Raw genomic sequence first — 24,195 nt, 5'->3', positions numbered from 1 at the left:
CTGGCCTTTGTTTAATAAAGTTAACCATTTTTGTAGCATCATCCAGAACTTTTCCATTTCATCTCCAAGAGTTTTTGACACCAACACCACTCTGTGAAGAAAGCAGTGTGCTGTGACAACATCTAGATTTTCTTTTCTTACAAGAGAAACAAAACCTCTCAGGAGCCAACCACTGATGGTGCACCATCAGTACAGATGCCCACACAGTTCCTCCAAGACAGATTTTTTGTTTCCAAATATGAAGACAAAACATTAAATATATCTTGGCCTTTGTGTGTTTCTTGTAGTTCTTTGCATCAGAAAGTTTTCTTGAATTTCACCATCATTTACAAATCTTACAAATGCCATAACATGACATTTCTTGGTGAAATCTTTTGACTCATCAACTTGGATAGAAAAGCTGCTCTTCAGTTTATCACACAAAACCTCTTCAGCATCATGTGACATGTCATCAATACACCTACTTATTGTACTGTTTGACAGTGGAACCTTTTCAGTTTCTTGTACTGCATCTGGTCCTAGCATTTTTCCCACTAATATTTTACATACTGGCATGATTACTTTCTTACCCCAAGTGTGACTTTTCCTTTGCTGTGTAGTGCCTTTGTAGGGCCCACAAAGCAGGTACAATATGTCCCCCCTGGTAAACACCCATGAGTACCCGAGTCACTGCTTTTTGTAACAACTGAAGCTTCCTGGTAGTCTTCAAAGGCAACCCCATGTAGAGTATGTTGCAGTAGCCCAATAGGGTGATGACAGGGCAGGAGCCACTATAGTCAGGTTCTCCCATCCCACATAAGACTGCAATTGTCACAGCAGCCAAAGCTGGACAAAGGCCTCTTTTGGCCATGGTCTGTACCTGCTGTTCTAGCAGGAGCCACCAGTCCAGAAGGAACCACAAGTCATGGACCTGCTCCTTCAAGGACAGTGCAGTCCTGTCCAGGGCCAAAACGGGTTTAGAGGATTCCTGATATATAAACAGTAGCTCTATCTTTCTGGGGTTTACTCAGCCTGTTCTTTCCCATCTAGACCCACACAGCCATTCTAGGATGCTATTAAATAGCAGCTCTTGGGAAAGGGCGTGATTATAATTCTGTGAGTTTTATTTTTTCATCAGTTCAACATCTGTTTGGAAATGCTTCATAATATGTAACTTCAATACAACTTCTGGCACCTCAAACGTATTATCTATTGCCCTGTCCTTGGGAGCAAATGTAAGCCATTTTTCTCTATTTCCCATCATGACAGCTTTTTATATTTTAGCAAACTGTTACCATATTGTCCTTTAATTTGTTTCCAAAGCATAACATCTTGCTCCTTCAACTTTCCCTCTTATATTTCATTTTTTTCCAATTTTTCTCATCATTAGTCTTGTTCTCCTTTTGGTTACTACTGCTGTGAAAATGTAGTACCCCATCGGAGGCTGAAATTGTACAGATTTTCCAATAAGATTCAAACAAAACATTGTATGTATTCACATATGCAGTGTCTTTAGGAATGATAAAAAAGCTTCCTTTTTTCTGAAAAATTAGATTGTTGTAATGTCATTCAATTGGTATTGTTCCTAATTTTCTATGTGATGCTTACATTGTAAAATTTCCTTTTTCAATGTTTTGTTTTACTGTCTTTAGAACATTTATCCTTTTAGAAATGTCAGTATACGTTTTATATGTGTATATTCTTGTAAAGAGTTTGGAGCATTCTTTAACTGTGCCATCTGTACTTTTTTTGAATCTGTACTTTCACCTCCCACATCCAAATAATTTATGAAGATGTTAAATTGGTGTTAGACTGTGACAAATCCTTTCTACTTGATGCTAAAATCATTATAATAACAAGTGGGATTTTCAACGAAGTTTTCAATGTAATATGTTTAGGGTTTAGGATTTTGCATTCCATTTTTCTTTTTCCCCTAGCTACTGGACTGTTTTTCAGTATGACAGCTTATAGTCCTTTTTCTGAATATATATTTTCTTCAAACTTTGGTGAGTTTTTTTAGGTGTCTGGGCTACATACGAACCCACAATTAAAAAATCTTTATTTCTTTATAGCTTCTAATCTTTGCTTTGTATTTATTACCCACCCTAGATGTAGTATGGTATCATTTAATACCTGTAATGCAATTAAAAAATTCAACCAGATCTTAAAAATGCAAGCATAAATTGTATAAAATCAATATCTTGATTTTAATATTCAATATTAAAGTCATCACAAAAGCAAACAGAATGCAATGTCAGGCATCCTCAATGCTCTAATTGCCTCAAATATACACTTAATATAACAAAGGGGAAAAAAGACTTTGATTGACAATATTTTTTTACTGAAATTTTACTAAGGCTATTACAAATTAAACATTTGTGAGACTAATAGTAATCACAAGGCTTTATCAAAAGCAAAAATACTTATTAATAGCTAACACAAAAATTAGCAATTCTTATTCATTATTACACATTAAAGGATAGAGTACTGGTTATAGTTCAATTTTTTCTACTGAGAAAAATGAGATATTTTTTCCTACACAGGAATAATGTGTCACTGGAGCCTTAAAAAGTCTTAAATGCTTACATGGGTTTATATATATTTTAAAGATGCTGAGCTGGCATTTTAATTGTTCGGTAGTTTATACACATGTTAAATGCATTTGAATGAAGTTTCTCTAAGTGCTGAATTAAAACTATAATACAAAGTTTGCCCTAGCATCCCTGTGAATTGGATGGGCCTAGGACCACATATAGAAGTCTATTCTTTAATTATCAACATACAGTATATGAAGCTAGATATTCTTCACTTATTCTCCAGTCAATAGCTTCAGCTAAATGAAAGCCAGTTTCTTGTATTTCTCCAAAATGGTCCTTTTCTGGTTGGTTTCAAAAATTAATTTCTATGTGTATTGACTGATTGATTTCTTTTACCAGGCTTATATCCTACTCCATTCATGCCTGATTCTGAGCACCTTTCAGACCTCCAAAACAGTAATAAAATTAAAACTAAACATAGTATAAATATGACACAATAATAAATAAATAATTAATGTATCATGGCCTCAGAAAAACCATTATGCTGTCTTCTTCAGGTAAAATGATATCTGAGGACTAAATCACATCTAAGGATAGGTCATCCACAACCCTAGACCTTTAATGAAGCCTTCCAGCCATTGGTTACAGGTTGGACCTTTGAAGCTCCTTCCTCCTTCAGAATTTCCTCCTAATGTGTAAAGCCTGTTGAATCTGGCCAATAAGAATAGGGTTATCTTCTGGCTGTGTTATGTCATCTAATTTTTGAAGTGGGGCGCCCTCTCAGACTCCTCCATCTCACAGAATCATTGCATGAAAAAATACTGTATGAGGGAAAGCTGTCCTTTGGAATAAGAAGGGCAGGATGCAAATATCTTAGATAAATAAATATTCCTCATCTTGATTATAAGAATTTCTTCAGAAAGATTGCTGAAAATTGAATTATATAACTACTGTATTCCTGTTAGGGTTAGGGATTATCCTGTGAAAGAAAAAGACTAGTTTCTTTTGTTCTTAGCAAATGATAACTTCAAGTTAAGTTTCCTCTAAATGCTGACAAATCCATTGTTTTGTAATTATACTGAAAGCTTCTTGGTTATTGTAGACAATTTCATTAAAAACAAACCCACATTCCCCAGCCCTCCCATTTTTCATATCAAGCAAGGTACTAAAAGTTTAACTCCCCCCCCCCCCCCCGCAAGTACTGTGGGACCTTATTTGTTCTCCTTGAGTTCTCAAAGAAAATTGGCAATGACTTCCTGATTTCTTGAACTACTACTTCTTTCAGTAGGTTGGGGCGTATTTCACAAACCTTGCTGACTTAAATGTAGAGATTTCTTTATACTAAGCAGCTTATAGTTTCCTTGTACTGAATCATTGGTATAATAAATAGTTCTAAAGAAAAAAAAAATCTAATTTACATCTTTTTTTTCTTTTTCTTTTTGTCTTGCAGGCTTTCCCATGTATCTCAACAGGCATTTATGGTATGTAAAACTGACTGTGAAGTTCTGTATAACAAAGTTTTATGACAAAGTATCAACTTTAAACAATGATTTTCCTCTTTGCCTTTTATTGTTTTAATTGATGCTCCATGAATTAGTAGAGCACTCTATGCTGGTAAGCTGTGCTGTGCTCGAAAAGTACAGGCTTAATGAAATCTCATACTATTGTCTTGTCTTGCAAACAATTACAATTTAAACTGCCAGGAATAAATAGTTTGGATTGGATTCAGAACTGCCATTCCTTTGATGTGAACAGGGCTCAATATATACAAGTTGGTGAGTTTCATGTATATAATGTATTTTTGAAGCATACAATCGCATGAGTGAAATGAGGCATCAGTTGTCTCTATCTGTCCTACCCTATCCAGCAGGAGGGGCACACTCCATTTCCCATTGGCTAAGGAGTGTTGGCTGGCGGAGCCCAGAAGGAGAGCCTTTTCTGCTGTGTCACCTGCCCTTTGGAACATCATCCCCTCTCAGATTAGATTAGCCCCATCCCTGCTGGCCTTCTGTAAGGTCTACAAAGCTTGGTTTGTGCCTGAGCCTAGAGCCCTGTGTGTGTTCAGAGCCCATCTCCTGGCTGTGTTGATAGTTGTTTAATGATGCTTGGCTGCTAAGTGTTTTATTTTTCATACAATGTATTTTATCTGTTTTATCTATTTTATTGTAAGCTGCCTAGAGTCACATATGTGAGATGGGCAGCTATATAAATTGAATGAATGAATGAATGAATGAATGAATGAATGAATGAATGAATGAAATGTGAATCATGACTCAGTCATAAAGCACATGATATGCCTGCAGACAGTCTCAACTTCAATCCTTTGCATTTCTGTTTAAAACAATATGGGACACCAGAACTAGTAAAGCTTTTGGAGTTCTTTATCATTGCCAGTCTGAGTAGATTGAACTGTGCTACATGGACTAAGCGTGATTTGGTCAATCTGAAGCAATTTTTCTAGCTGTACAAGATAACAGGGGCATTCTGGTGGAAAAGTATGTTCTTAGAAATAACTGAAATTGTGATTACTATCTTATGTTTAGTAACAAAACCTGGAGGACAGAAATTATTTCATACTGCCTTGTACTACTCTGAGTAGGGACCTGGACTATATGAACTCCAAAGTCCTCTCAGCCTTTACATCTATAGTTCAATCAGTCTTTTCCCCCAAGAGAGACAGAAAAGATAGGGAAAAAATCAAAGCAAAATACCAGCCAATGATTAGCTAAAAGGATATTTTTTGTATTTTTATTATCATTCTTATAGAATTGTAATTGTGTAAATGGGAGAAAAAGTCTGATTTCCTCTCAAAGTGAGCATCCAAAACTAATCATCCAATTCTCTGAGTTCCTTATGTTCCTAATTAAATGATTTATATAGCTATTAAAACCTAGAAGCAGCTTATCATATACAGTATGTCCCATGCCAAGACACCTCAGTAAAAAAGAGACTTTTATGTGTCTACATTTGAAGAACCCCTGTATAGATAGCATTAATAACAATTTAAAAGGTTGAAATAAAGAAAGATGATGATTTTTATACATCAGTGTAAATCAATAGAAACCCCCACTGGAAAATCCTTACAAAAGGTATGCTAGATGCAGGATGAAAAATTTATTTTATGTTTCCCTGGTGAGCCCTGGAAATTAAATTGCTAATATAACAACAAAAAAATATTATTCTGCATTTGGTCCTGAAATTAAAACAAAAAGAAAAACAAAAGGATTATTCTCTTATACCTTTTCTAGGTATGTCAATTAATTTTAATATTTTTCCCTGGATGGAGAAATGGGTATGTAGGAATAAAACTAATGAATACAATGAGGCAATGAAATTACTGCCCTACTCTTTAAGCATTTGTGGTTTTTGACTGTAAATAATTTTGACTGCAATGATTCAGGTAGTTCCAAAGTTATTGTTTGGTTGTGAACCGCCCAGAGTCCCTCCTTGTGGGGGAGTTGGGCAGTGATATAAATTTGATGTATAAATAAACAAACAAACAAACAAAAAAATAAATCTCATTTGCCATTTGTGGTTAAGAATTTCCAATTACAAATGCTAAATGAGATAACTTTGGAACTTCCTGAATTATTATTTAAATAATTAAATAATACTTATTTAAATAATACCATCAAAAGAGAGCATAGAACAAAAGTCCTTGCTTTAACAATCTGTCTCCTAGAAGGTTATGAAACTATCTGGAACCTCGTCATCATCATCGTGATCATCATCATCCAGATTTTTATCCCATATTTTGTTTAATATTTGGTCAACTCAAGGCAGCAAACATAGCTAATACTCCTTAGCTATCACTGTCCTTTAGACGGTTTAAAGTCAGTCTAAGTTCTGATGAAAGGGTGAACTTGCCATAGTAAATCTTGAAATATTTGGGGCCTGAGAGAGATCGCATTGCTAGTTGCGGTGGCCTCATACCTGATAGTAATATTTCTTTCTGGTTTCATATGCGTATACTGCATGAATATTTCTGTCACTTGCTTAGAATATGAGAGTTCAAGTGGATAGGCAGGATGTGCAGGTCACAAGGCTTCAGGGATAGTGAGAAGAAACTTGGTTGCCACATGATAGAACCACAGTCAGTGCTCCCAAATTTAATGTTTATGGAGAACATCCAGAACATCTCTTTGTTGCTTGCATGTCACACTCTCCTCTTAATGGTACTAGAATGGAAAGAAAAGGCAAAAGGTATCCCAAGCTGTTGCATATCCTTAACTTCCAGCAGACATAACATAAGCAAACCTATTATGTCAATATTTTAGTGCTTCTTGACAATACGAATTAAGCTAAACTTTCAGAGACACAAAAAATTATCTTTTATATGAAATTTCTAGTTAATGGTCAAAAGCTATGTCACTGTTTTTAAGAATATTATAGAACTAGCAAGTATTTAAATCACAATATTTTGATTTCAGTTTTCTCAGAATGTAAAGGGACATTATCTTCTCATTATGGATAAAATTATCTATCCCCTCAGAATTCTATAGACAAAGTGAATGCATCAAACTCCACAACCTTCTTTTCAGAAGTAGACAGTCAGAAGATTATAAGGTAGTTAAACTTGTAAAATGCAGGACACTTTGATGACTGTAATTTGTAAAAAAGAGCCAAACACTGGTACTTCTTTTATTGTTCACATTTTATTTATACTTGATTGTCCAAAAACCTTGATCAAAATTGCCATTTTGCTGTTTCCTAATCTCTGATTTTTTGTTATAATAATTGTAATTCAGTTTGGCAATTAAATAGTACTTTTTTGAGATCCAGTATTTTTCATATACTGTTATAACATTTTTAGTGTCTTTCTGACTACTTGGTTAGATGAATGCAAGTTGGTTCATAGCATAAAACACACAGAGAAAACATAAATTTATGACAGATAGCTATCTTTGAAATAGAATGAGAATAAATCAGTAAATAGGCAACTGCCATGCAGCTTTTTCAGTGTTTCTTAAAGATGTACAGAATATCTAGTATCCACTTCAGATCAAATCAGAAATTATCTAAAATCATCTGTGAAAACTGGAAAAATCTAGGAGATGTGTACATGCATGTTTTCTGATACAGTGCTAGGGCTTAAAAAGAAAATCTGCCTATTTCTCTCAACACACCCTTTTTAAAAACAGCCACAGTTTCAAAGCATTCCTTTCCTTTTCCTGATTGATTGATGCAGCAATGGGGAAATGTAGAATCAGTGATTTTTCCCCCACCCCATTTCCTTTCATCTCAGTATGCTAGGTGACTGCACAAGGAGAACATATTGTTCTCTCCTTGGGAATTTCCTCTATAGGTTAGACCTCATTCTCAGAAAAGAGTTACAGAGGCTTTAAAATGTTTTGTTTGTTTGTTTGTTTGTTTCAGACGAGCTTTTATGAGTCCTTAAGTTTCTCTTTGTGAACTTAGCTTGGGAGATTTTTACTATCATCTCCCTATCCTACTCATACAACAAGGTGCAATATAGTAAACATCTAGATGAGAATCTGGATTGGCCTCACTCTATGCATGTTCTACCTCTATACAAACTGCAGAGTTACAAGTGGAATTCATCATTATTTGAGTGTATGTCCACTCTCATTCATATCTTCTGCACCCACACAAACACTCATACATCCCTAAAATTTGTTCAGGAGGAGGTTGGAGGGTATAGCTTTTGATGGTTGGTTACTCCATAAGTTATTTCAAAATTAAGCGATGGGACCAGTCTTTGTATGGGTTCCCTTTTGTGGGTTAATGATAGACAATCTAACATGAAGAGTGCTGTAGTGTAATCGTGAGAAAACAGTTTTAAGAGTCTCTTTAGAATAGTTTTTTGAAATGATTAATATATTGACTGATTTTGAAATTCTTATTTCATGTTGCTGCTGCTTGGGACTATTAGAATAAAGTATTTCAGTAATTTTATTAGATACTCTGTAAGAATGTGTCGCATACATTATTTAACAGTGATTTGATTTTGAATTGTGTGCTGCCCGTCTTCCAGAGTGTTCCTTCATTCAGTTTCCCTCTGGAATAGTTCCTACATGCTTAGAAATGATTACCAGAATGTCCACTGATTAATTCTCACCCTCTAAAGTGAGCATTAATAAGATATATTTAACCCAGAAGTTGACTCCAAAAAGAAGTTTAAAGCTATTAAATTCAGTACTTTGATGGGCAACTTTCTTCTTGTTCTAGTTTTACTGAATGGTAAAATGCATATGCTATAAATTTGTGTTTTCTGCCAAATAAATTGGCACTCTAGTTTCCCTATCATTTAACTCTAAATTTCAAAATCCATAGGAAGTCTTGTTATAAATAAATTATTCTCACACTATACTACATTCTTCTTCACCACAAGCTAGGAAGACAAATGTCTACATATGTCCTGAACATCTACTGGATGTGAGGAGAAAAAATAATATCCTATTATTTTTATTACTGAAGCAAATTAGGAATTCAGATTTATTTGTCACAGGATGTCCTCTATCTTAAAAGCATTATGTGAAAGCTTTGATTGGTCAAAGACATGATGGGCAGCAGAGGCCAATAACTATGGACCCATCTGGTGACAGCCATGGCATATGGTAGATAGTGACTTGTAATGTAAGGAGAATAAATGGTAAACAGCATGAATTAACAAACGAAATGAAAGAAAGAAAAACAGATCTGTTGTCTCTTGCGAAAGTAAGAAAAAGGGGAAGGACATAATAAATCTGAATGAAAGTGTTCTAATCTTGCAGCATTGATGAATACATGCAAGGAAGTAATGATGTAGGTTTAACTATGAATAAAAAGGCTAACATGGATATCGGAAACTGTTAATTAGTATTATTTAGATTGTCATGGGTGCATATGAAAATAGAATTTCCTAAGTTAGTGATAGTTGTAAGTTACACATTAGTGAATGGTGATGATGGAAAAATGAGGAAAGAGTTTTGTGAAAAATTGTACAACATTCATTATTCTGTTCGATGACAAGAATGGATGATGGGAACAAGACAAGACAGTAAAGAAAAAGCAATTGGGCATTTGGAGACTCAAGAATGAATGTGAATAGCAACTGGTGAGCATCTGCTTAGAAAAGAGTCTGCGTGGTTTAAGCATAAGTTTGTTCATATATAACTATGGAAAGGGAATTAATCAAAAACTTTTGATCTGATTATTTATGATGAAATATTGAGAGAAGAAGTGGGGGATACAAGAATGATAATAGATTATAGGTTCTGAATATGGAATAGTTCATTATTTGGTAGCATCAGGAATGGATCTTGAGAAAATCAGTATGAAATCAAAAATAGGAAGTGAAATAAAATAGAGTGAAAGTAGAATAACTATGGAAAGAGAAAGTATGAGTCTTGTATGAAAAAGAAGACAGTTTAATTTTCAAACAGAATTAATGGAAAGTGGAGAAAGTTTGTGGAAGCTGTTTGCTACAGAGTAAAAAGAATTATATTACAGAGTGTCAAGAAAAACATGGACATATGCTAATAAGAAGTATGAGAAAGGATGATTGATGAAAGGATGTGGTGAAATAGACTCCGGATGGGGAAAAATACTCATTATGGAGGATAATTGATGCAAAAATGAGGAGATATTATATAATGCACATGGATAAAAAAGAATGTAGACAGAGATAACTAGAAAAGTTAAGATTAAAAAGAAGAAAAGAAAATGCAGAAATATTTTATTTTAAAAATGTTTTGGAAGTGGGTGGAAAGGGCTAAACAAGGAACCTGTAGAAAAGTGAATGAAATTCGAAGAAAATAGTTTGGGATGAAAATGAAGGGGATGCTGGAAAGACTATTTAAGAGAATTGTATGAAAATGATTAAGATATATTGAACAGTAGAATTGAAATGAATGCTATAAATGTTAGTAATCAAGAAAAATAAGGAGGAGGAATTCATGCATGCTTTCAGAAAGGTGAAATGGTAAGGCTGCAGGTGTAGATAGTGTAACTGGTGAAATATTAAACTATGGATATGGCTTGTTTATAGAATGGCTGTGTGGCTTGTTTAAATGTCTGTGTAATGACAGCATCCATATCTGACAAGTAAAAGAATGCTTTCATTATTGCCCCCCTACAAAGGAAAAGATAGCAAGATGGAATGCAAAACTGACAGTTAGTGTGGTGGAGTGGTTAACATGTTGGGTTGGGAGCGAGGAGATTCAGATTCTGGTCCACCCTCTTCCATGGAAGTTCACTAGGTGACTCTTTCTCAGCTCAATCTACCTCACATGGTTGTTGTGGGGAAAAAGAGGAAGGACAAGTGCCATCTGTGCTGTCTTAAGCTCCAGAATGAAAAATGGGATATAAATATAACAAATAAACAAACAGCAAACAAAGTATGGGGGATTTGTTTGTTAAGTCAGCCTGGAAGGTATTTGCCAGAGCTCTGATCAACAGGGTACAAGAAATGACAGTGAGCAAAATTTGGAAAATCTAGTGCAACTTTATGCCAAACGGGGTGTGCAAACAGATGTTTGCTATGGTGGCAGTTCCTGATACACAGAACACTAATCCAGAGAACATGGTTTATATATAGTGATGGCTAAATTCATGTATATGTTATGCTTACCACAATGTGTGAATCTAGGGTTCTTTCATGTGTACTCTTAGTGCCATTCCCAAATGGGCCCTGGACCTACCCACTCCCATGATGGCTTGCTTTCAGGGCTAACCTGGTGTTGTTCTGGTTTTTCACCTGTTTATCTGAAATTGGAAGAAAATTAGACTTTTTGTGCCATGCTGAAGCTCGCTGGTTCTCTGTTTTTCTTTTGGCTGTATTCTTGCTTCACCATATCTTGCAGTATTGGGTATATCAAGCCCTGTGCCAAGGAAGGATTACAAGCAAACTTATCAGTAAACCTGATTTTTTTTTAATTTAAGTTTTTAGAGAAAGTATATAAATAAACACAAGTAAAATCAGATAAAGAAAATAAAAGAATCAAGCACAAATGAGTAAATGGATCTAAAAATGTGAAGGAAGTTATAGTTTTTTGGTATGTCATTAGTAAATTGTGAATGATTGAATATAATATACTGGTCTAAATGGCTAAAACTCACTATTAAGGATAAATATCAAGAACCATGGTCACTGCAGTATAAGTCACCACATAAAATTATAAGCTGCAATATACAGATGATTCTTCTAATTTTTCATATCTTTTATATGAGTTTTACCAAATATCTTATTAGCATAATGAATCTGATTCCTTGCAACAGAGAATGTGATAGAAATGAATTTTCTCATTAACATATTCAACAATATATTGAAATTGAAATAAATAAATAAAGATTGAGTAGAAACTAAGAATCTTTTCTGCTTTAAATACCCCACGAAACTGAAGTACAAATTCTGTAGGTAAAAAACTTCAAATTTTGAACGGGGTACAAATCCATGTAGTAAATGATAATCCAGAATGATTTCCACCTTAAAGTAAATTCTATGTCAGATTTCATTTTAAGGTACAAAGTTAGTTTGGATATTGAAGCATACTCCAATGTTTGGATAACCATTCTTCCAAAGAGGAGAGTCAGATGATTTTTCTATGCTGGTCTTTGACCGTAATAAAGATTTGATTTGACTTTTCCATTAAGAAGCACAAAATGTTCTTGTGGCAGTGAGCATATACAAAACTTGTTCTGTGTACAGTAAACTCAGTGAACATTTGTTCACTCAGTTTCATGATCCCTGTAGTAAAATTTCTGGGCTTGATTTTCCCTGCATATAAAAGCAACATGCACCATTCTCTTCTTCCACTCTGCTCCCACCCTTTGTGCTCAGGTGAATACATACATAGACATACAGTGACTTTATACCTACAGTCCGTATACCAACAGTATACAATATATGTACAGTTGTAAACACCTACAGTGAAAAGCTCCTTATGGTGAAAATAGTGTATTCTATCCTTCTAACATCTGACATCTCAGCTTGCAGAAGCTTTTTAACAGAAACTGACAGATGATGCTTTCACAGCAGGATAGCATTCTCTGTCGCAATTTGCTGCTGTTGTTTGCAGATGCGTGCAGCATAGACTGAAAACGTGGATGGGATGGTGCTGGCCATTTCTCTTCTTTTGTCTTTTGTGTGGAACGGGGAGAAAGGATTCTTATTCGTCCGGGAGTGCAGCCGTGTACAGGATAAAAATATTCCAGAAACAAAATAGTACTTCCTATATATAAATGAAAAGAAACAAGGCCAAGCCTTTTTGCAATATTTCTCTTTGTAGTTAAAACAATTCTCAGGATCCTGGTTTTTTGGGTTGTTTATTGTACTTCGTTATGTCACTAGCAGCACATTAGATAGGAAGGCTTCTGTATTAATGGGAGAAAGGAAGAAAAGGAAGAATGGCATTTCACATAGTTTTCTTTAATAAAGGACTGGTGCTGTTCCCGAGTCAGGATTTGAATGATGCACTCTAGCAGCGTCTTAAGCTTTTACTCCATGGATTTGGCTTACAATTACAACTGGTCATTTCAGCCTGGAAGTGGATTCTGACTTTATCTCTTCTGCACCTGCTTAATGTACTGTGGGCTAGACTCCTGTGAACCTTTTCACCTTTCATCTGGAAATGTGACATTCAAGAAAAACTAATGTATCATTAGCAAAGGAAATTCGGCAGAAAGAATAAAGTATGGCTTTTATCACACTCAGGTAAATTAATTTTAAGAGTTAGTATGGTCATTGGAAAGACCGTTTGACTTTTATTAGTCCTGCTTTCTCACAGCTTCACAAAATGGAAATAAAAAGTCTCGCAAGTCAAGGAGAAGCACAAATTAGACTGTTAAAATACTCTACTTATTTAACGTACTTGGTAAATTACAATTTGGAATAGGAACAATTTTCGGGACATTTCTTTACTGAAGAAATAGAAGTGACTTGTTAAAAAAAATAAATGTGCAAATCATGCACTTGATCATTCTTTTCTTTTCAAGTTTTTTTTTAAGATTTAGTTTCTCCTTTCTTTCTACTTTCATTGACATATCAGTATGAAAGCCTGACAACCTGCATTACAGGATGTTCCCTTTTCATTGTACCAGCAATCATGGATGATTATAAGGGAAACTAGGGATAATTAGAGAGGTCGAGAACATAGAGGAATGATCCTGGGTATGATGGAGTTATTACCAAAGTGAGAAATTCACTGGGAATATACTGGAATAATAGCTCTCACATAGGTCATTAATATCTAAAACCTAGCCTTCTCTATCATGACACATTGCAGATGTTTTAGATTTCAACTCCCTAATTCCCACCCTACAAGGTATATCTAGTATAACATACTTAGAATACATCAGTGGGAATTATTTTTATTAAAATACATGAAAATGGTTCATGAAAGCTTATGCCTTTCAATAAAATTTGTTAGTCTGAAAAGGTATCACCAGATTTCTTCTGATTTTTGGCTATCATAGGATAACATAGCTCTCCTACTGTAACACTGAAAACCATTAATGCAGTCATGAAGTAAAGACCTAGCTTTAACTTAGGTCCTACAACTGACCCACGGTATACAAATAGGAATGTTCAGCTATGCAGTTTCAGACTGAACAACTGCTGCTGCTCATTGCTTTTTCATTTTTATTACATTTTTTCATTGATTGACTGATTGTGTGCCACCAACTGTTAGTGACCTTTTTCAGGATGATCTGTACCCAACCCAGCTTCTTAGGTCTCCCAATAGTGCACCTATCACTGTGGTAATTGAGTCTATCCACCTTGCTGTTAGTCATCCTCTTCTTCTGTTTCCTTCCATCTTTCCCAATGTTATGGATTTCTTAAGGGAGCTGGGGCTTTGTATAATGTGTCCAAAATATGATAATTTGAGCATAGACATTTGTGCCTCAAGAGAGAACTCTAAATGATTTGTTCTATGATCTATCTCTTTGTTTTCTTGGCTATCCATGGTTTTATCAAGAGTCTTCTCCAACACCAAAGTGTAAAAGTGTCAGTACTCTTTCTATTCTACTTCAAAGTCCAATTTACAGTTTCATATAGTGTATCACACAGAAAACCATTTCCATTGTGATTCTGATGTTTTTAAGTATAGGCATGTCACAGCCTGAATATTTTTTTTAAACCTTCATTGCTGCCTTACCAAGTTCCTTTACCATTGATAGTTCCTTTACTGTTCTCAAGTGATAGTTACTTCACAGCTGGTTCCTTTAATATTGTCAGTCAATCCTAAAAGGCAGAAGGTATCACCATTTCTGTATCTTTATTGTCAATTCTAAGGCTGGTTGCTGTACCTCTTTAATTAGTTTGATCTTCTTTATATTTAATTGTAGTTCCATTTTTTGACTATGCTCCTTGACTTTCATTACTAAAGTTTGCAGATCATTTGCATTTTCAACTATCAGAATAGCATCATTAACATATCATAGGTTATTGATATTTCTTCCTTCACTTATAAAACCATGCTATTTTTCTTCCAATCTAGCCCTCTTCATTATATATTTGGCATATAGGTTGAATAAATAAGGAAAGAGCACATAGCCTTGTCTCACTCATTTGATAACCTGGAGCCAATCTGTTTCATGATGTTCTGTCCCAGTATGGCTTCCTGTCCTGGGTATATGTTTTGTAAGAGGAAAATGAGATGATCTGAGTTTCCCATTTTTCTGACGATATTTTACAACATAACATGGTTGATACAATCAAAAGATCTAAGTGTGCTGAAGCTTTTGCTCAAACTAGAAGGGTAAGTTAAATGAAGCAATCAAAGAAGCATATATTGCATCCTTTTTGGTATTCTTTGGCTTTCTCAATTATCATTTCTAAAATCATCTTGAACATCAGACTTTTCCCTTTCTGTGTAGGGCTCTAATCTGTGTTGGACAATCCTAATTTGTTTAACTCTTCTTTCTTTGGTATTTGGTATGCAGATTGACCTCTTCCAATCTGTGGACCACTATATTTGCTGGCATATTTTGTTAGTACCTTTACTGATTATTCTTCTGTTACTTGCCATATTTCTCTAGATATTCCATCCATTTCTGTAGGTTCCAACTTGGTAATCACCAGAGTTCAAGTTAGAGTGAACCCTAACTTCATTTTATAGTATTAGAGATTCATCTAAATAAGAAGTTATCTTCTAAGGTAACTTGGTTGTTGACATCTGTACTGTATGAAATTTCAGCATACTCCTTCCATCTTTTTTTGATCTTCTTTGAAGTTATTATCTGTGCATTCGCGTCCTTTAGCATACCAATTTGAAGTTGGAACTCCCTCTGAGTTTGGAAGGCTTTTCTTGTTTTTCCATGTTTGTTTTGATCTTTGAAGTTTTACAGTTATTCTAATATTACGCTCTCTCTCTCTCTTCATTTTTATCTGCTTTTTGTCTCTTCATATATATCTATAGATACAGATATAGATAGATATCTTCATATACTGTTTTTTGTTTCCTTCCTTCCTTCCTTCCCTCTCTCTCTTTTTCTCTATGTATGTGTGTGTGTCTGTATAGTATGAAAAGTTTTAAAGACAACATAAAAACTAACAAACTATTTTGCTATGCCTTATATATGTACCTGTTTGTTTTAGCTGGATAGCTGGGATGACCTTCATGGTTCTGTTTTATTAAGTATGTATAATATTCACTTTGGAGATGGATTAATCACAAGAAATGGAAATATTAATTAAAAGAGAATAAATGATTATGAAACTGAAAAATATTTGGGGGAAGAAAGTGTCAGAATGTCTTTCAGGTTATGTAATTAGCAACAAAAGAGGTCTAAGTATGGTAAAGCTTCTGCCCAAACTAGAAGTGCAAGTTAAGTTAATCCTCCTCCAGTTTATTAGGAATAACATGTTTAGAAATAGCTCTTCTGAGCATTTTCTCATGCTGTAAAGTTTTTAAGGCAGAATTTTGGTTTTTTTTTTAACTAAGTGGGTAAAATAAATGTAGAGCAATGATTTGTATTATCTATCTAGGCAGTGTGTGTTAGCTGTCTCTGTGTGTGTGCATATGTGTGTGCATGTCTAGAGAGAGATAGGAGGGGGTTGTTATTTTAAAAACACCAAGGACTGGAGTTTTGTCCAATAAAGCCAAACACAGTTTATTTTTAACTGCTGTGTCACAACTGCAGAATGACAAGGATCTAAGAAGCTTTTCAGAAGCAGTCTAACTGGAATTGGCAATCCGCTTCTTCATTTCCTTTGTACAACCAACCCTGACAAATTAATCACAATCAAATGTTGGCTTCACTAAGGAGCAACCTATACAGCACAGAAGAAAAATGAGGTCTCTCACCAGCCTGACAGCCTAATCTTTCAATTCACCCCATTATAGTGAACTTGGGGACTTTGGTGTGTCTGTCACCAGTCCCACCCATAAAGAACCTGTCTACTTCAAGACCCAAGGTTTAGCTGAGGTGATGAAGGGCACTGAATGCTAGTTCATTACCTTGTTAATCAGCCTGTGGAGTGAGGATCCAGTTATTTTCTCCAAATGAGAAAATATCACTGTGGACTGTCTCTATAAGAAAAGGAAAAGAACATCGTCTAAATGGAAGTTTCACCCTGGAGCTGCTGTGTGCTGGAGGCCTCACTGGGCCAAGGGAGGAATGTCATAGTAGGTAGAAGAGGAAGACAAGGTGCCAGTTAAGGCAACACTTTCTCTAACTTGTCTTTTTAGCAGAATATTGGGGACCACTGGGCAAAGCATGAAACTGTGAAATACGCTTATCCTCTCCCCTAAACCTCCAGTCGAGGGCCTCAGGAAAGGATACATAATCCATCTCTTATTTATCCTCACAATAAATTGCCAAGGCAAGTGATGGGGTGAAACAGTAATTTATTATGGTCACCCAATGATATCCATTATGTAAGTGTTTGTGTATAAAGTGTATCAAGAGGTGCTTGTTTAAAGGAGAATTGATATAAATTATCAGAAAAAAGTAAAGCAGGCAACAGCACCCAGGTCTCTTCTGAATGCCAGTGGGAGGCAGGGATTCTCATGGTTCCCTCACATCAAAGTTCCTAGAATAAGAAACGCTAAGTAAGTCTCAGAGGAGGAAACGTTTCAAGAAAGGTCCATATTCTATACTGTTGATATTAGTCCATATTCAGGCATGTGATTCTAAAGTGGTACAGTCTTATATTCCTCAAGTTCATTCCATTTGTAAGAGTTTCTCACTGGATAAAAAAAGTGAACATTAGCAAATCACTGAAGCAATGAGCATGAAACTGAGCAAACTTGGGAGGCAGTGAAGGACAGGAAGGCCTGGCGCGATATGGTTCATGGGGTCACGAAGAGTCGGACATGACTTAACGACTGAACAGCAACAACAACAAAAAGTGAGGAGGAAAAAATTTGCTAATGTTCAAACTATATTTCCAAAGTGCACTGAACCACTAACAAACCAAGCACATTTTACTTGAGTAAGTTATATGGACTCAGCCAATGTGGTTAGTTGAGATGGCCTCCAGTTGTATCTCGTTCTGTCTTCTCTCTCCTTTTAATGATTGCATAGTTTCTAAGGAGAGCCTGAGCCTCCAATGTGGTGGTCATGGAGCTCTCTCTTAATGTCCTTCAGGATTCTTTCCCAGCCTAACTTGTTTCTTTTGTGATTGGCAACATCACAACACTCTATTAATGTGCCATTATTCCCAAAAAGTATAAATGTGCCCATTGGCCAATAGTTGGACAGCCCTGCCATAGGGAAACCCAGATAATTTCTATGAGAAAGATTTACTTGTTTGGTTTAATGCTTTAAAAGGCAGAAAAATCAATGGATTTTGCCAATGATGGAGCAGTCTAAAAGTTAAGAAAACAAATTGGATCTTATGAGTTTGTAAGTAGAACTTTACTCCCAGGATGCTTCCTGTACTCAAAAATAGGCTAGGAGAGCAGGAATAAACGACGATCAAAATATTTTCCTCTTAGTGTGAGTGTCCATTGGATGAAAGCCTCTTTTGTGAGCAGAAGGGCCCCTTCTGTTAAGGAAGGGCAGCATAAGCTCCAAGCTAAATTGTCATAATGATGCCATATAGAAATACAACAGATCTCATGTATAAAATAAGAATAGCTCTATCCTGACTTGTTCAGAGGAAAGAAATGTGTTTGCAATTTGTTTATAGACTTTTGGAGATAGGAATGGAAGCCAACTTCAAAATTAGGAGTAAACCAAAGTGACATACCTTTTGCATTTCTACCATTGAGGACAGGATTTAATTTCTCCTATGCCTTGCCTGCTTTTAAAGAAACAAATGTCATGGTGCCTTTGACTCAGATGTACTCCTCTTAAGACTATATTATTGTGCTTCCATGACATCATTTCTTAGAATATGAGACTTGATTACCTCAAAGTGCCATAAACTGCAATAAATGTAAATATAGGGTTTTTGTTTTTGATGTGATCGCCTAGTATTTGTGCCTCCAAGCTTTGAGGAAGGATTTGGAATTGGTGTAAGCTCTTTGGGGTTAGATGACTGATGATTCTATAAGAAATATTCCATAACAGCCTTTCATGTGCCTGAAAACACCAACATCTGTGACTGACATTATGGTTAATGCTGAATATGTTACTTATTTGCCAGTATTTCAAGGATCCCAGTTGAGCTTGTAAGAATGGATTGCTTGCATGTTAAACATGTACTTCACATATAAGTACAACTCTGTATTTATATTTTGTTCAGAAAATGAACACATCATTGTTTGAAAGCAAATTTCAGTATCCCTTATAGCTCTTGAATTATTTTTCCTGCAGTGTCAGTGCATTAGATTAGCTTAGCTGCAGCTGAACAATCTTTATCTGACAGTGCTCCTTAAGATATACTTGGCACCCGTATGTTTTTACCTTCAAGGTAAATACCTGTTTAGTAGGCAAACTGATTTTATTGAAGGAATGGGTTGCAGCAGAGGAACAGAGGAGGGTTAATTCCTCTCCTCCAAAACAAAACAAAAAAAAAGATCTGGGACATGATTTGGGAGAGTATGAAGGCAGCAGGGGGAGGGGAGAGGAGAGGGACAGAAAATTCCATTCTACAAGCTTGTTGTTGTCCATGCAGAGTTGGATTCCATCCATGGATTGGAGAAGTACTGCAGTGAAAAGGTTTAACTTCTCTTCCCCCATGAGGGAGAATGGCTTAAATCGTCCCATATTGACCATTCTAAACTTTAAAAATGTTCCTGTTCCATTACGATCTTGTTTCATTCTGAAGTAATGAACCAGCTTCATCTGTCACAATTTCACACCAAATATGGTGATTAGACTCTCTCTGTACTGTACTCTACATTCCCAAACAGACTCCATTTCTTCTTTGGCTCAAGTTGGAAAGGATTTCCCCTCTTTTCCCTCCTATTTTCCCTGCCAAATATATAGGCAATCAGTCTCATCTGAGGAGCTCAGATTCCCAGAATATCATTACCTAAAATCAAAGACAGAACTGGCCTGCCTAAAGGATTTTTATCATTGAGACCTTGCAGAAAGTTTTATTTTCTTCCTGTCTTGCTCTCCTGCACATGCTCCTCCCCTTTTTTGTTAAGATGTACGGCTCCCTACTTGTAGTCAATAACTACTGGCTCCAGTGCTCTGTAATCATTAGGAAACACTGTGCTTTCATTTTCAAACTCCTGGAGTGACAACAGAACACACATGTTTTTACTGAATTGGATCTCAGAGGAGCAGGCTGCTCACTGCTCCTTCAAGGATAAATTGGATTGTGCCAAGGCCTGCTACAAAGATAATTGACCATAATTGCCAAGATACCCGTACTCCTACTGTTGGAGACCAGATCTGGCTTTCAGGAGATTTCTCCTTTCCATATACAGTAACTATCTGGAAAATCTAGAGGTCAGGCTTATTGGATTGTTCCTGTGCATGCACAGATCACCAAGTAGCCTTTCACCTGCCTCGTCTACGTACACTAAAGCTATACCCTGTTTTCCATCATCCCCTCCTGATCCTGAGATGCTCTTTTTGTTTCTTGATCACCTCTTACCTCCCACTTCTCCATCTCAATGGGTGGGAGGAGGAAAGAATTTGAGATGAAATGTGTTTTGGATTCCCTGTGCAGAAGAGGCCATCTGGGCTATTGGATTCCCTAGAAGGGTCACCTAGATACAGAAAGTCCTGAGAAACAGCAGAGGATGTTGTCAGGCCCCACGTAACTGGCAAACTCAAGAAGCGAGAACCACATGGGTTTCAGAAAGGCATCTTTAATGCTAGTTAGTGCCAAAACATAATATTGAAAACTATAAATGTAGGTTTCCAAGCAGACTTACAGCAAGCCAACAGAGGTAGAGTCTCTTTTAAATGTTTTCTTCCCATGGCCACCAACCTGAGTTGTGCTGCCTCTTCTTGCTCCTTCCCCCCCCCCCAACTCCTCCTTCACTGGTGCCCACAGTCTTTCACAGATGTACAGCTCCTGTGTCCTTCATAGGTTCCTTTTGCAACACACCACAAATCCCAACCTCCTAACTAGCCACACTTTCTGAATTCAGTGCCTGCCAGCAGCACTGTCACAAAGAAAAAAAAAGGACTGGTCTGGGGAGTGGGAGGTTGGAAGACGCTGTGTAGAGGCCAGTTGCTGTCAAGGCTTCATACTACTCACTACAATTAGATTCTTTCTTGCTCTGCCTTCCCAAGCAGACCTGAGAAGTGGATTGATTGCAGAGAATTAAGAAGCTTTACATACAAGAAGTACTCTAAGAACAGCCAGGAATCCTGCCCTTTATATATATTAACCCCCAGGTTTAAATTCTTTGCCTCTTCCTCCCGTCTTTTGGGGTCAACAGCTTGAAGGTTTCTGCCATCTGTGTCTTGTGTATGAAATGGCCTTTTTCTATCTCTGAGAATCAGAAATCCCCATCTCACCAGCTTCCACCCATATCCCATCACCCAACCAAAACATTACATAAAATTAATTGTTCCAGGGTTGACCACTGCCGTCTGTAAAAGTTGTGTTACGTGAGGGGGAAAAATGGAATTGGCCTTACTTAGAGTGCCTTACAATGCAAATTGGATCTATCAGAGTAATTGCCCAATATGAGAGACATAAGCTTAGATAGTGAATCATAATAGCTTTTCATTTGATACACTTTAATAGCCTCAAAACATTAATCATTTTCTTATGTCTTTTAATTACCATAAAGTTGTTAAATTTATATGTATAATAGGTACTAAACATTACACCACTGAGCTTTTTAAACTATGCTTTTCATTGTGAAGTTGTAAATATAATATAAGAGCCCATTATGGGTCCTCAGCCATTGTAACCTGCTACCATTATTAGAGCAAGTAAACAACAAGATTTTTCCAACCATATTTTAATAGATCAGATTTTCCAGTTGTTTTTGCTTCGTTGGCAGATAGCCAAAGCAGCAGGCTAGCTGCTAAATCTTAATCTTTCTTAATTAAAGCAATTTTATTTTCTCCCCAGTTTAGTTCCCCAAAGATTTTTTTTTTTCTTGGAAGGAGAATAATCCCTTTAGGTAACTTCTAGAGACTTTTCTCAGTCATAATAATCCTTTATTATGATTAGTATTTTGTTATGCAGTCTATAACTCCATATAGTTTAAAATGTTACTTCTAAGTAACTGGGACTGAAATAAATAGTGTCAGTGGGATTCACAAGTTACATCTTTAAAGACAGGTTAAAGAACTAATAGGACTAATTATTATTAGATGTGTTGTTTAGGACTAATAATTATAATGTCTACGTATTATTTGTGGGACTGTCTGTCTTCCCTAGTTTCTGCTCATCCTATATGATTGGACAGAGCTGGCATACTTCAGGCCCCAACAAATAAACAATGTTACCCAGGACCCAGGCCTTTCCTGTTATAGTACCTGCCCTTTGGAACAGTGTTCCCCCAGAGATTCATGTGACCCCCATCCTGACCCTATTTGAGCAAGCCTTTAACACTTGGTTCTTCCCCCAGGCCTTGGGCTGGGGGGATAGGTGGACCCCTTGTGGAATGTTTGTTTTTGTGTTGCTGTTTTTCCCCACAGTTATTTATTTTTGTATAGTTTTATATTCTATTTATTGTTTCATGCTGCACACCATCCAGAGTTGTGATGGACTCAGGCAGCTTATACATTTCATAAATAAATAAAAATAATTCTATTAGATTTGAAGCCTATAGAGCACTTATGAGCATAACATTACGAACAGTATCTTAATCTTTAATTAGATTTAATATATTCTCAATCATTATGACAGAAATTATGTTCTTGACAATCTGTGGTAGCTCTTGAAAAATAGTTTTTTTTTTTAATGCAAACTCAGTGTAAGAGATAGACTATCAGACATTTAAGAGCCACAAGTTGTGCGTGCAACTTATGTGCATACATTTTTAATATATAGTTATTGTATTGTACCTAACTATATTTGTCCTCAATAATTATAAGTCTTTTGAAATGAAGGTGAAAAGAGAAAAAACGTTGTAGTCTGAGGTTTAATCCTTCTTTTTTCCCATTGAAACCCATAGTACATGGATGAAAGGAAATAACCTGGAGAATGCAATTGTTGCCTTAGGTTAGTGACCTTAGAATTTGAGGACAAGATTTAAAGCATGAGCTAACCTGCATCTTAGTCCCTACATAATAATAATAATTTACTCCTACTTAGTATGAACCTGCAGCCATGTGAGGAACTTCAGACAAGAAGCACACCCAGAAGTACTAGCTCTAACTTTATTGTAAGGTTACATTAACAGAATCTTACAAGTCTGAAAGTACATCTCTCCCCTGTCTCCTTTCCAGGTCAAGAAACTAGGGAGGGACCCTTCTGAGATGTTTGCCATGGTCACATTCCCTCTGCACATTCAGCTGCTGCTTGTCTGACTATTGTCTAGTCTGCAGCTCTTCCTCCTTTTTCCAATGGTCATTCCCACATACCATTACAGAACTCTTATCAGAAGAAGCACATGGGTTCCTGAGATTCTTTTCCTCATCAAATTAATAATATAGACACTGAGTGTATATGTCAGCAAGGTTACTCTGCCAGCCCTCATGAAGTTTCTTTGTCTGTTAAAATCATTTATTAAACCAGATTTCCCATTGCCTGATTCAATGAAGTGTCACTCCACTGATATAAACAGTTGTATATAACCAGTTGCCTCTCTGACAGACTTCAAGTTCTTGAGGTGAAGCATCTAAACAAAGGATTTTTTTCTCTTTGAAAGCAAGCTCATGTTATGTGTTAGCTACTCTGAATGCTTGCCAGAGTCGAGAGGTGGGGTATTAATCAATCACAATCAAATAAAAATATAGTGGCATCATTTCGAGGTCATTTTATAAACTTGCAGGCAGCTTAGATGAAATAATTTCCTTTTGTCTGATAGGCAGTCTTTTAATCATCTCAGGGTAACTTATGATCAACTCTTCAAGGGAACTTGGTGTTCTAGTTGTATAATTTTCAGTGTGTTAGAGAAGCATTAAATATTTATGCTTTCTTAAATCATTGGGGGGGGATGATGTCCCTATTCTGATAATTGGACATAAAATCTGATTGGGTACTCTCTCAATATAGCTAGAGTAGAGGCTGCTGTCCTTGCTGTTAGTCAAAAAGAATTGCTTCTTAAATGACTGAAAGTATGAGGATATGTATGACAAATTAAAATAGCAAAATTACATCCATGCCAGAATCAGTATTACAAGGATCAGTATAGTTTAGCTGGTAGCACTCCTTAGAAACTGCTCTTGATTTAATTCCCAGCACCTACAGGTAAGAAAG

The 24,195-nt window shown here is 36.1% G+C and overlaps 1 protein-coding gene across 4 annotated transcripts in view; it reads left to right on the top strand.

Moving 5' to 3' along the window:
* Window positions 1-24,195, top strand: part of MACROD2 (mono-ADP ribosylhydrolase 2) — a 1,000,449-nt gene that overhangs the window by 587,082 nt on the left and 389,172 nt on the right. For all 4 annotated transcript variants that reach the window (XM_088134414.1, XM_088134430.1, XM_088134411.1 and 1 more), the window contains exon 7: window positions 3,967-3,997. In XM_088134414.1, coding sequence (XP_087990540.1) covers window positions 3,967-3,997 — 31 coding nt within the window. The remainder of the gene's footprint in view (window positions 1-3,966; window positions 3,998-24,195) is intronic.

The sequence above is a fragment of the Python bivittatus genome, unplaced genomic scaffold (assembly GCF_059951505.1).
Source record: "Python bivittatus isolate LINGU-HERP-01145 unplaced genomic scaffold, Pbiv_v1 ctg000020_np1212, whole genome shotgun sequence".
In the NCBI taxonomy this organism is placed as follows: domain Eukaryota; kingdom Metazoa; phylum Chordata; class Lepidosauria; order Squamata; family Pythonidae; genus Python; species Python bivittatus.
Note: the sequence above shows the minus strand (reverse complement) of the source record. Positions and strands in the feature narration are given on the sequence as shown.